Below are 14124 nucleotides of genomic sequence, written 5' to 3'. Positions count from 1 at the left end.
AAAATGCATCACACAGTTTGTTCGGGTAAAGATTCAACTCGAAAATGTAATTTCGGATTGATTTCCTGTTGCTAGCGGTCTCAAACACTGCTGTCACATATGGATTTGCAGTTTTGTGTTTAAATATTTCCGATTAGCCTGCTTGGGTAAAACCAATCTACCTGAAATGTTTGTTGACCACCCACATTAAAGGAACTGCTATTCGCATTCAAAAACTGCCATTTGCTTTCAAATCTATAGTTCTGCACTAAAAAATTCCCTGAACGGTCCACTTGGGTAAAAAACATTACCTTAAATGCTGCCATGTAGAGTAATGTAATATTCTTTGTTATATCACGTAGATTTTGTTATGCAAAATTACCAGAATTACACCAATTACTCTAGCGTAATTACATTTTCGTCCAGGCCTACTAAGTATGCCGTTCACTGCTCTAATCATATGACTTGAATGAATCCACAAGCTTGCAGAATCATGATCTTTTCATGCCTGGCTAGAGGGGTCAAGGGGGAATATCTGTGCCCACTGTGCAAAAAAGGTATACATTGAGACAGGTGATTGCCAACTTTGCAACAATTCCCCGGACTCCAAATACTTCAAGGTGATAACTGTGTTTGTGAGCTCCCTCGAAGAACGAACAAAGTCTATGCATATTATTATTATTATTTTTTTGCAGGACAGCTCCTTCCTCAGGCACTAATCAAACAAGGAGTTTTAACACACTTTGGTGTTTCCATGTATGTATCTTATCTATGAAAGGTGATAAGAAAGGTGACTGTTTCCTCCAGAAGATACACTCATCACCAGAGCTTAGTTTGAGAATGCAGGGGGGAAGACTTTCAGTGACAAACTCATGATCACCCTCATCTCTTGGATATGGCCTGGGGTCTGTGGAGTCACAGACTCATCTGATGCATGATACCACAGGATCAAAGAGCATCTGGGCATGTTTCCTTGTCATCGAGAGGAGAAGCGAAGAATGGGAAATTGCACAGCCAATAGAAAATACTTCAAACCACCTTTGGTTTGACTGGGGTGTAATATTCCTCCACGCATTCGGATGACGTGAGTGTGTGCTGCTGCAACTCAAAATGCAGTTTGCAAAACCTGGGAAAGAAGAGGGAAATGTTGCCATATCCAGTCAAGGAATCCATGTGCTAAATGGGTCCAAACAATGCGGGGTAAGGATCATATACCCTAGAAGAATAGTGGGTGATTTCTCTGCCTCACGAAGACAACTTTGAAATCTTCAAAGAGAGAAACACCCACATGTTTAGTATATATTTTTTAAGTTTCAAGATTCTTTCAGAGATTAGCATGTGGTACTTGCAGCATACCTTGGGGAAATACTGTCATTACACACTGGCCTAATATGCTTGCTACCTGCTCCAGTAGATCCTGCCCACAACCACTTTGCACGGGGAGGATTTATTCTACTTATCACGTTCTATATTGTTCCCTTGGGGTGAAATTCTCATTCTAATTGCAATGAGAAATTATTTCATAAAGTTCAGTTCAAAACCATCAAATAAATAGGTAGGTCCAAATCTACTCATGTAACTGCATAGCATTTACATGTCAGTCATTATCACTGGATTAAAGACATGGGTCCAGAGAGACTGTATCTCAGTGATTAATTTTCTAGATGTAAAATGTCCAGCCTATTAAACACATACAGCATTAATAAAACGTGGCCTTTACCTTTGACATATCTCAAGATCAATTTATGAAAAATCAGGCACCTATGAACGTAGGCCAGCATTTATCTTAGCAGACTTTCATTGATTTTTCTAGAAGCACAGTTGTTCATATTTACAGTGCTTGTCAAACCAGTATATATTTTCAAGGCTTCCACCGCTCTGTAAAATGTTATGGCAACAATGAAAAATAGTTTTAAAGGGACCTGCAGCAGCGGAGTATTTTCTTTACGCCTCAACTTAATTTCAATATAGACCTTTCAACTTTCCAATAAAAATGTCCCATATGTTAGTAATAAATATTACTTCGTGGACGTTTGTGTTGTGCAAGTAACATGATTTAAGTTAGCAACAGAGCCACAGCTTGTTTTATAGAAGAGAGAAACAAGCTCCATCAAGTCCACGTGAATGAGGTATAACCCATAGACTGCATCAGATGAAGAAGTTGTGTGTGTGGCATTTTAAATTCTGTCCCTGATCTATTTCATGCCAGTCCTGTACAGAAAATAGAAGACATTCTTAAGTGACCCTACTTGTTTGATAAATGAAATATTCTGCCAAAAATGCATTTTAAAACAGTCAAGTGTTAAAACTATAATAGTCCGATGAAATATTGAGTGGAAATGTCAACACAGCAAAGGTAAAGCAAATGATATCAAGAACATTTACTGATCTGCAGCAACACACAACTGTCTTCTATCTTGGTCCTTACTCCAATACTGCTTTACAGATAATTCTATATGATTTAAAACACTGAGGACATATTATCGACCAAGTGCTTTGGCCCTATTTGTGCCGCTTCGCATTCTCACTGAGTGGTTCCCACTGCAAACCGGGTAATGCACAAAATTAATTAACGAAATCCTTAATTTTGACTTTTCTAACTATAAAATATGATTCATAAACATTCTTCTCGTCTTTTTAATTCAAACAGTAGTAATTTAAGATTATTTATTGCTTGTGTTAGTTACCACTATGTAAGGGGCTGATCTCTGAAAGGATGTAATTGAACATTATCCAACACAATACACCCATCGCTGTGCTATTTACCATTGATGATGAACATTAGAGAACATAATGAAACGTAATGTTTCTTTTTCAGTAACAATGCCAAAAAGAAAATTACTTAATTTTCTTAAAAATGACTATGAAACGAATTATTCTCTCTCCGTTTACAGCACTGCTTAAATTAGTTTCACCATTTTCCTAATATCACAGATGTCATTTTGATGTATGTGATGCGAATGTTACTTCAACATAATCTGTAAAGCAACAGTTGTCTTACCTGCACCAATCACTCGTTCAATCTTTATACAAGATGCATCAAGCTCTTTAGCAAATTGATGGACAGCTCGACTCGGATCTTCATAGGTTTCAGGGTCTATGTATGTCTTGGTACCTGGAAATTTAACTGTAGTGATGTCAGAAAATAGGGCTCGATAAAGCATAGCAAGTATCCTGCTACCAGTCTGAGCTCATGAGATATACTATAGACACCACCAAATATTACAATTGTAAAAGGGATACAGCACAAGACAAGAAGCTGATATAGGGACCTATTCATGAACTGTATTTTGTAGCATGTTTCGTTGTATAATTATTCTATTACCAAACGTACTTAAAAAATGCTAATCTCAAACCCTAAGTGTGGAGTCTACACTTCTGCCTCTCCTATCACTCTCCGCCTCAACTGCAGAGATATCCACACCTATAAGTATAAGTTTTAGTAGTAAATGCGGGATGGATGGAGGGGAGTGGCTGGAAAAAGGGGTCTCCTTGCTAAAGTGGAGGGGTTAAATGAGGAGAAAGGAGGGCTATTGGAAAGGTTAGGGAGGGGCGCGCACCCATCCAAAAAGAGTATGCCCATTGCTATTCCCAAACTGACCTTCTATAGTTACGACAACCAACAATGACCCTAAACAGAAATGTACTCCAGTTAAGTGCTGCCGTAAGTCTTGCACCTCGCAGGTATAGCAAAACCCTCATATAGAAAATAATGGTGGCAGCGATTTAAGATGTCACAGGAACTAAATATATTGAACTACTTAAAAAACATAAATCAAAGAATTATACGTTCAAATAATTATTGAAAACAACAACATTTATTAATATAGCTTTAAACATTTTAATAATGCTTTTTAATTAAAATAATTATGTTAACATTAATTTAGATTAAAAATAAATACATAACTTTTAATTAATTCCATATAACACTTTTAATCATTCTTATAATATATTACCAAACATATTTTAATTGCTGTGAAAGAGATTTTTTTTAATTTAAACTTAAAAAATAATGTTAATTTAATATAGCCGAAAGAATTCAAAGTTTTACTTAAAATTAAGTTATTATTGCTATAACACTCCTTAATTTGGATTTGCATTTTTAAAAAAATGCATAAAATCAATACCGTTACCATTTAACATAAATATATGTTTTACAATTTTTTCAAACCTTAATTAACTTTTAAAATGTTCCCCATGTTATCCCATTCAGAGATCACAGCTCCAATTGCAAACATCTCCAGCAAGTGTGCAGAGCATCAAATACAGTCACAGAGTCACAACTAGTAGTAACTTTATAGCTGTGTTTGATTTTTTTTAGAGACTTCACTCTTTATTTCAGCAGGTCCGGACATGTAAGTCTACACTTTTGAGTAACTTTACACTTGTAAATGATGACTAGCTAATGAAGTAAAGTTACTCAAGCTTGTAAGAATAAACTTACTTTTAATTAAATAAAAATACATTTAAAAAAACGTACTCGTAGTAAATCTATACATGTAGATTTACCTTTGTGACTAGACCCCATAGTCTTCAGCAATAAAAGCAGCTAAAGATCAGGTGAATTAACCCAAAAAATGACAATTTTTTCAAGGAATTCATTGGACTGCATGACCGCGACTGCCCTTTGTGTTGTTTTAATCAATGCCCATTGTTTTACATGGGCAATTACCACTACGTAGAACCAACAGATTAGTGCCTGCACGAATGCAGAAGACAGAACTTTTATTGATCATTGCTTCAAGAGTAGCAGTGCTACGACAGACAAATTACTGTTTGCACCAGTTTTTAGCACCTGCACCTTAGTCTAAATGATACTCTTCAGTATTAATGGAAAAATGGAATTCAAAACTACAAACCTTCTAAGCATTTAAAGCGTTTAATGCGCTCAGCTAAAAAGATACATAGGCAAAATGCTACTTTTATTACTTAAAAAAGATCTGGGTATAGATAGAATCAAATATCACATTTTATGATCTACATTAAGGTTATCTACATAGAAGCTCAAGCTAATTTCCATGAGCTCTAATTATAAAATCCATGAGGTGATGAGAGACAGATTGCTAAAGCTACACTGATAACACTAGAGCTAAAAGAATACGACATATCGGTGTGGGGAGCAGACAGGAAGTAAATTGTAATATTAATACAGCAGTACTATTCAGAAGACGCGCGACCTACGTAAATTCACGAACGTGGCTAAATGCAAATCTGTCATTGCAGCTGGAAAACCAGGTGAGAGTATGAAAAGGACAATAGGTTAAACAAAACATCTGGTGGAAGCGGACAGGGATGGAGAATGAGCCATGCTCTTGTGTTTGTGTTACGCACCAGGGCCGATAGAGGAGGCCTCATTGTGCATCTTAAGCTAGTCTCGCTGGCTTCTTTATTTAAGCTCTCATAAAACCTTTTGACAAGCAGAGGAAGGTTTGGCATGTCAATGAGCCTACGCTGGAGTGGACTCAATGGCATCTTTTTTTAAATAATAGCAGGGAACGACGATACAGTGTGTGATTATTTGAATAAAGACTTTGATTTTTTTTTTTTCTGGGATATTGGAGGGGGTTTGGGAAAAAAAATCAAGTAATTGCAACTCCATTCTTTGCAAAATCGCTAAAGGCCCACTTTTAGGTTTCAGTGAAAATGTTATCTCCTCCATAAGTGCATTAGAACAGAATCTCTGCTCAAGCAGTAAGAGAAAATCACGGCGTACATAGCCAGTGACCAGTCTTCTGTTTCATTTCCACGTGGACGCAGTTGTCTCATGAAAAGGGTCTGACTTTAATCAAGAGATCCTAATGTAAGAGCAAACTGAAAAAGGGATCCTGTTATGAAGTAATGGTATACTCAAAGGAAATGATGGACGGAGCGTTGACAATACAAGCACTCACCCCCAGTCAACTGATCTGGGTTTAATCCATCAATGTTCTTTAGCCCACTCTGCCACCCCAGTTCAGACATGGCCATATGCAAATCAGTCTGACCCTGTGCCTCATGGGAACAGTCAGCCCTAACTGCCAAGCCATGCCTTCCCTTAACCGGAAACAAGCTTCCCAGGACCGGTTTCTGGCATTGCAGCCGTCTTCAGCCGGGCTTGCTTGAATCCAGTGGCAAAGTGAGCAAGGGACTCACGTCTGAGCATACCCTGCCAACTTATGGCGAACAAAGCAAAACCAAAGGCCACTGGATTCAAGCAAGCCGGGCTGAAGACGGCTGTAATGCCAGAAACCGGTCCTCGGAAGCTTGTTTCCGGTCCAGGGAAGGCATGGCTTGGCAGTTCGGGCTGGACTGTTCCCATGAGGGACATGGTCAGACTGATTTGCATATGGCCATGTCTGAACTGGGGTGGCAGAGTGGGCTAAAGAACATTGATGGATTAAACCAGGGGTCTCCAAACCGGTCCTGGAGGGCCGGGTCCATGCCAGATTTTTAAAATTACTACATGTATCTCAATGGGGATATCCAAAAAATCTGGCCTGGATCCGGCCCTCCAGGACCGGTTTGGAGACCCCTGGATTAAACCCAGATCAGTTGACTGGGGGTGAGTGCTTGTATTGTCAACGCTCCGTCCATCACCACCTTTGGTTTTGTAATGGTATACTCTAAAATATCTTTAATTTATTGGTTTTGAAAAATGAGATACACTCAGCAGCCAAATACATCTGAGGAATAGGTCTACTTATCCTTCTTTACTAACATATTAATAAATTATGAAGTGTTATTTTTTCCTGTGGTGATCAGTAAATGGAGTTTTCGATTTACACTTGCTCACTAAGGAAGAGGAAAAGGAAGCTCTTAGTTCTACATGTAAGACACAATCCTGCTTGAGTTTCGATATATTTACCTACTTATATATTGATTGGTCAGAAGACGGGAAGGCACAAGAGTTCGATAAGTAATCTACTATTCACAGAAATAACCACCTGGCACCTGCAACAATCTGAATAAGATCTGCCCGTATTCAGATTTATTTCAACTTTTTTAGTTGTATTCTCCAGCAGACGCCCTTGATAAACCCTACGTGTAAGAGAATTTGCAATGTCTTTTTATTTAAATTAATATGTGGTATGTTTAATGAGCAACGCAAAAAAACACAGTCTGTTTTATGAATAAAATGCACGGGAAAAAGTGCAAATGCTTCGGCTCAGCTTGGAGCACTATGCTCTGTGAGCCCAGTCTGGGACTATCAGGAGGAGCTGAGCCCAATCTCCCCTTATTATCTTCAGAACTCAGGGAAGGAGCACCAGACGTGGAAACGCGTAGAGCATGTACCACTATTAAGTACATATGGGTGTAGCTAAAATCAACACAAATTAGAATTAGATGTGTGTCAGCTTGAATGCAAGAGCGAGCAGATACCGAAACTGACTTTGATAGAACTCCAAGTCACTTGGTACTAACATGCAATTTGCTGACTGTAACATACATAACTATGGTACCTTTTCGATCTTTGCCTGTATAGGTCCCGAGTGACAACTAACTTCCAAACAGGTAAGAGTATTGTTTCTTTTAACACAAATGCTTTATAATTTGTGGTCATTAAGAGGCAGCGGTGGCTCGTCCGCTAAGGGAGCGTGCAAAAAAAGGAAAATTAAAATGACAGTAACACAATGTTATTATAATTTTGTTTTCCGTGCTGTAGCCACTTTAGGTGTGCCACATAGCTTGGCTGTCATCACAGCCAGCAGGGGAAGAGTGGTTGGTGCACTTAAGTGTGCAGGATGGTTTGGCAGGTCGTCTTTGGCCAGCCAAACAGTCATGCGTAATTAGCATGTTTTCCACCCGGCGGTATTGCACAACCTGGGTGGCGAACATGCACAGGCTCCCACTCCCTGCTTAGAACCTAACCAGACTGCTCAGACCAATCACAACACTGCTGTCATGGTGGTGACAGATGTGTCATGATTGGCTTAGTGGAGCCTGTGTGCTTACTGCTTCAGGGAAGAGAATCGGAGGAGAGACGGCGGTCGTGCAGAGGTAAGTGAAATGTAACTTTTATTTCACCCCCACCTGGCTGCCCCCGTTTCTTACCAGCTGCCAATATTAAGAGGGTGCATCAGGTGACCCAACACCTTCACTGGAGCAACTTTCATCTTAGGCTGCCTCTCCACAGGCCACAGGGAAGTGGTCTCAAGCGAACAGTGTTAGCCAACCTTCTCAGCACATAATGTGGAATAAAGAATAGTCGAATACCAGAAATAGGGACCTGAAGATTATTTTAGCAGGCTGAAAACATAGAACTGGCATATTCAATTGAGCTGCAGCATAGCCAAAGGCAAATAAAGGGCACTTGTTGCCATTTTTTATGAACTGTTTTATTCAAAACGTCTTTTCATATTTATCTATTTCTCTCATTGATTTTAATGGGAGTGCGAGGCTGAAAATGACTTAATACCCTCATTTTCTTTTTCTCTGGTGTGACTTCATGTTACATGAGCCTTTTTTATTCAGTCACACACACTCAGGCATAGCAGGGTTAGGGACTGGAATGGCATGAATAGCTGGAGTCAGTGACCTAGCTGAGGTGGATTGTCCAAGATCTTTGCTAAGGTGCAAGTAACAGTGTCTGAACTAAGGAAGATCTCCATAACTTGACATATACACAAACATTAGGCTCCCTGTAGTATAGGATGGTTACAGTGCATGCACAGTCAATACTTTCAACAGTGTGGCCCACCATGCATAATTTGAGAATCGTGAAGACTGTGTAGTAGTTTGCTTGCTCAATACTCTCCAAACCAAGGTAAAGCAAGTTCACATTAGCTCTGAAGTGTGGCATGAACAAACTGAAGGAAAGTGGAACACTTACAATGAAAGTAAAGCTCTTCGTCTCCTTCCTGGTCTGCTTTGCTGTACCCGCAGTGCCTGGAGAGAAGACATCAGTTTACCAACTAAATCATGATTTAATTTACTCCTATCGAGTCAACACTGCTGCTGTCAGATTCAACCGTGGATTGTATAGAGATGTAAATATGACAAATAAATGACTAACAAAAACTTCTCTTATCAACATCTGCATCAAAAATTAAAGTGGACTTTATCAATAAACATTGATATAATTCTCAAAAATGGGACTGCCTGAGGAACACCAAGCAAGAGTGATTGTCATTTTTGTTTCATTTCATTTGCCCTCAGAGGCATTGCTGCGGTCTGATGTAAAATCTTACACAACCGAAAGTGCCGTTTTAGTTCATGCGAAAAAACATGTTTTAAGTTCTAGAATCTTAGCTGTCAAACTACATGTTTGGCAGTAGAGAAAGGGCATCGATTTAATACTCTATATCGGTATTATTGTTTTCAATTTTATATAGTGCAAAAAAGACTAAAAGGAGTCTGAGCACTCCACATAAGAACAGTTTTTACTTGCATACAAGTACTTTGCAAAAGAACAGTTATACATGTTTAGTTACATTGTTTGTTACAAAAGAAAAAAAACACAGTTATATAAGTTACATATTCACAGATTCCACTTTCACTGATCAAGTGAAATACAATCTATGCTTCTGTTTTGCCATAGACAAGGTAATTTGGGTTGCTAATTTCAGAGACTGAAAAAGCCGGTGAAATGGACCAGGAGATGCCAGGATGAAGGCATCCACTGATTTTGGAGTCCAATACAAGAATAAATGCAGGATGGTACTTGATCATGATTTAAAAAATCAGCATTAGTAAAAGTCTCATCTAGGAGGATTATCAATCATGCGGTCGTGACAATTTGAACTTTTCTACAATGGACCAGCAGCAGGTGGAATTCACTGCATCCCAGATTGTTGCTTAATGTATTCACATTTTATTTATTTTTTTATGCAGATATATGAATGTATTTATGGTTTTATGGTTGTTATGATTGTTTTTACAATTGAATAAAGATTTTATGATGATGATGATAACGATGACTCCTTGTTGCATCACTGTTCTGTAGAGAAGTGCATGGCCTCCACACGCAGTTCTAATGCTTACCTATTGCATCGAATCTGCTTTCAATAGGAAAGGCTATATCTCGGATAACCAAGGTACAACCGTAAAGGACAGTTTGAAATGCAAAGTCTTTAATATGCAGTCTGTTTCTGCAATTCATTTTTGAAGATGAGATCACTGCCAAATGCAATTAGCCTTTCTCTGCTGAACTCAAATGATAATGGGAGCTGACCCTGATCATAGGAGCATAATCCTTACCTTCACATAACTCACAGAAATCTAACACATGCATCCCAACTGTTAATGTACCTATTACTTCGGGTTCTTTGTTCCCAGGCCCTCTGCAACAAGAAAGGTGTGTCGTAGCACAAAGAAGGCAGATTGGAAAAAGGAAGCTTTGTCATGGAACCTTTTTTCATGGGTATGTATGTCTTACACCTAGAAATTCATTCGTAGGACACATGATCCTTGAGTAATCCTGACATACATGCAGAAAATGCTAAGTGAATTGGGCTTGGATATATAGAATTAATTCTAAAATATGAGTAAGGCACAATTACTCATAGAAAATGCTTCTGACTCACGTCCGAACTCTCTGGTAGTAACAGCGTGCCTCAATTACCTGCATATGTTTTACGTTAGCTGGCTCCAATCAATATTATTGACAATTGTGCAGCAAAGCAGACAAGCACATGTGTAAGACCTTCTTAGAGGCCATGTAGCAGCTGTGCTCTTCAAGAGTGTCTTTTTGGGATGAGCCGGAGGAAATCAACAGGTCTTCCCTACGAAGGGGTAAGGGTAGGCTGACACTGCAAACCTTCTTACAGATGCCATCTCATCCTCTATTGAGGTATAGATTGCAAGCTTAAGACATCCCGTCAAGGAAGCAACTGAAGGGACAAAGAGTGTGGGGTGCATTGGAATGAGGTGTAAATTAAGAAATACAACTTTCCGCACAGTTCTGCTTGAGGCGCCGCCCCACTTGCACTAAATTCTGGTCAGAGCTTACGTCACATGTACCAATGAATCTTAACAATGGGCTTCATTTACATGCTGAAGTTGCTATTTTCGTTTTACTCCATATAAAATTCAATGAAATATAAATATATAGTATGAATCACAAGTCATGATTTGTAGTTCGACTGAACCTTTACTGTGTAAGGTCTGCTATAAGGATTTTTACTGAAGCGATGTGAAATACAAACCTATAATTAAATTACAACACACAAACGCTGGACAGAATTAAAATTCAATAACAGAAACCAATTGTGCTGTACCTTCTTCCTATGATGAAGCCAAAGACCATGAAAACCAGAATGATGGTCCCCGCAACAGCAACCACAGCTATGATGATGACTGGATTTTGTTCACTGATAACTGCTGTTGCTAAAAACAGAACAAAACTCTGCACATGAGTAAAAGCACAGCAACGGCCATACTCTGCTTCTCAACAACCACAATCCACCCTTCTTATCCTCCCAGGTACTGACAGTAGCCTTATTATATGTCATAAGTGAAAGGATACAAATATGCAACTACGTAGAAAATGGCAACAAGCCATGAAACAAATATTGTAACCGCATCATTACTGTCAGTGAAAGTCTACATTCATCCATCCATCCAGAAAATTGCACAGAATAATGCAAATTTGCAATAGACTGCTACTTGTTACACAACTGGAAACCCCCAAAGGCACAAGAGTCGTTTATTAAAGTAACTGCAAGCAACTAAATAACTAAGAAATTGGTTTATAGTTTGGCAGATGAGTTACTTCATAAAAATGTGGCGGAAAACACTCACGCTTTATTACAACTGCTACAGGATATAATGCACTTGTAACAAGATCATACAGTCTATGTGCCACCTTTGTCTTTGTGTTATGATATGCTATGTTAATTTGTAAAGCGCAATAATCACCCGAGAGGATATCCAGATGCTTGGGGTGTAGAAACAGTGCACTAAACTCTGAATCAGGCCCTAAATATTTTACACAGTTAAATAAATAATCAAGCATTCAACAGTTTTAAAGATGATGGCATGTACATATCATTAAAGCTGGGATTGCTGACCCAGCAAAAGTTAGGTTTACCAGGTATCCGAAAAGATAATGTGCAGAAAGCATTTGCACACAGAAAGGTTCTGTGGAGGTAATTAGCACATATGAATCGCTCTGAAAACCTAAATTGACTTCACTATTCATTGGCTGTGGGCCAAGTAATGGTATCCTGAAGATAGAAAAGACCATCTCCTTAGAGGCCACGCCGGTCAACAGTAAGTGGAAATTGACTAGCGAACCTGAAAAAGTACCTATTCAATTTACCTCTTAGGTCCTGAAACGTTACCTCCCCTCACTTCTTCCACTGTTCCATAGGTTCCAGTACCTCAACAATTAGATTACATTGGGGTTATTGGATATATATTTTTTGTGTATTTGATGTATTTAATCTATTAAGGGAGGTAGTGTCCTAGATCCCTACCTTGAACCTCTCTTCCACCGTTCCCACACGCTGGGCTTGGAGAGTCTCTTAGCCAGAGATTCAGACACTTTTGGTTCTAATTTAGCTGACTCCCATGGTTGGGTATGGGACAAAACGTCATACTACAGTGACGCCACATTAAAGTACAATAATCCCTGGCTCTATGATCCAGACAACTTCTAGCTTTGCCTGATGTTGTTTGCTTGTGGCTGATGCTCCTACCCTGCCATGATGTATACTATCTTGCCATGATATCTACTGGACTGGTAAGATGTTGGCATGGCCAATTTCATGACATGTCACCTAGATTATCTCTTCTATGTGATCTAATACCATGGAATCCAAAGAGGACAACTCTTTTGGTATTAACAAAAACATAATGGATGCTTTTGTTCACTTCAACAAGTCTCACGACTTAATGCACACTACTATTTTTGTTGGATCTCCTTAATAAAACATTTCAAGAGAGGCACACAATATATCTGAGTTTATCTGTGTGTCTTCTTATCTGCCTTGATTGCTTCAACCTAAGGTGTACAGTAGATACTGAAGGACTAATCCCACTTTAAAGAATCTTGCATTGAGAAGTCAGCAATAGCATTAAACGTGTTGTGGTTAATTCATATTCCAATCCTTGTAATTGAATATAAGATGCCTAACTTTTAAGTCCCACAAATCAGTTGTGTTGGAAAATCCTACTGAGTCTAAAGGGAAAGCTTTTAAATGTTTATCTCTCTCTCTCTCTCTCTCTCTCTCTCTCTCTATATATATATATATATATATATATATATATATTCTCTACTTCAAGCTAAACAGGACCTCAGGGCAACTAAAGTAGTAACCTCAAAGGATATGAACATCGCTGCATGGTAATAGTGAGCTTTGGAAACAGGCTCCTGGTTTCATTGCCTTTTGTTTGTGATACATGCATGATATTTCTCTTAAGCCAGAATTGGACTTCGAATCTTCACAAAAAACAAAACTTTGACAATATGATAATTTGTTTCGATCACAGAAAGGCACATTTGTATTCTGTAATAAATTGATACATTGTTAGGTGAGGCACTTTCTTTTAAAGATCATAGGTGAGAAAGAGAGTGAAAAGTATGAAAAATTATTTTGTCTCCTTGCTAGAACTATGTACCTGTGGCTTCTTCTAGTGTGACAATATCCAGCCGGGGGCTGTAACTTCCATAGCCAGCAGCTGTGAACGCACGTATCTGGAAAACATACACTGTCCCAGGCTTTAGGTTATTGATGGAAACTGATGTTGACTTCGTTTTTACTGTTGAATATGTTCGCTCCCTTTGATCCTGCAAAGAAAAGACAATGGTTAGACGTTTCCAGTGGAATAGGTTAATGGTTTTGCCTGAACCATTGATACTAACAGGAGGTTCCATCAATTCCTTATGTGTTCATGAAAATGTCTTTTAAAGTTCACCTTGTGATCCCTCTTCTAGAATTATTCTGTAGCACAGCAATATTGCAAACTATTCTGGTGTTACTTCATTGTCCAATATAGTCATTGTGCACCGTTTTAATGCCTTAATACCTGCTCCCCAGATTCAACACAGGATGCCATCTCATATAGCTGCAGAACTGAGAAAAGGCCAAAAAGGTTTCAGCATAACCATCAATGAGACCTAATTCAACAGCAACTCTCTAAATCTTTCATATCTGCTGCTCCCAGCAACACCTGCTCTGGATTCACCTAACATGGGAGGAAGATCAGCATAATCTAAGATGGAGG

General features: G+C 38.8%; 1 protein-coding gene across 4 annotated transcripts in view; it reads right to left on the bottom strand.

Annotated features, from left to right (window-relative positions):
- The window catches only part of EPHA7 (EPH receptor A7), a 224839-nt gene that overhangs the window by 22462 nt on the left and 188253 nt on the right, over positions 1-14124 (bottom strand). For 2 of the 4 annotated variants that reach the window (XM_078648247.1, XM_078648249.1), the window contains exons 7-10: positions 13519-13687; positions 11175-11283; positions 8789-8844; positions 2981-3106 (exon numbers count right to left, since the gene is read on the bottom strand). In XM_078648247.1, the coding sequence (XP_078504373.1) occupies positions 2981-3106; positions 8789-8844; positions 11175-11283; positions 13519-13687 (460 nt within the window). The remainder of the gene's footprint in view (positions 1-2980; positions 3107-8788; positions 8845-11174; positions 11284-13518; positions 13688-14124) is intronic. The other 2 variants (XM_078648248.1, XM_078648250.1) reach the window with 1 other exon arrangement.

Source organism: Lissotriton helveticus, chromosome 6, assembly GCF_964261635.1.
Source record: "Lissotriton helveticus chromosome 6, aLisHel1.1, whole genome shotgun sequence".
NCBI lineage: Eukaryota > Metazoa > Chordata > Amphibia > Caudata > Salamandridae > Lissotriton > Lissotriton helveticus.
The sequence above is the reverse complement of the archived record's forward strand: the minus strand, read 5'-3'. Positions and strand labels throughout refer to the sequence as shown.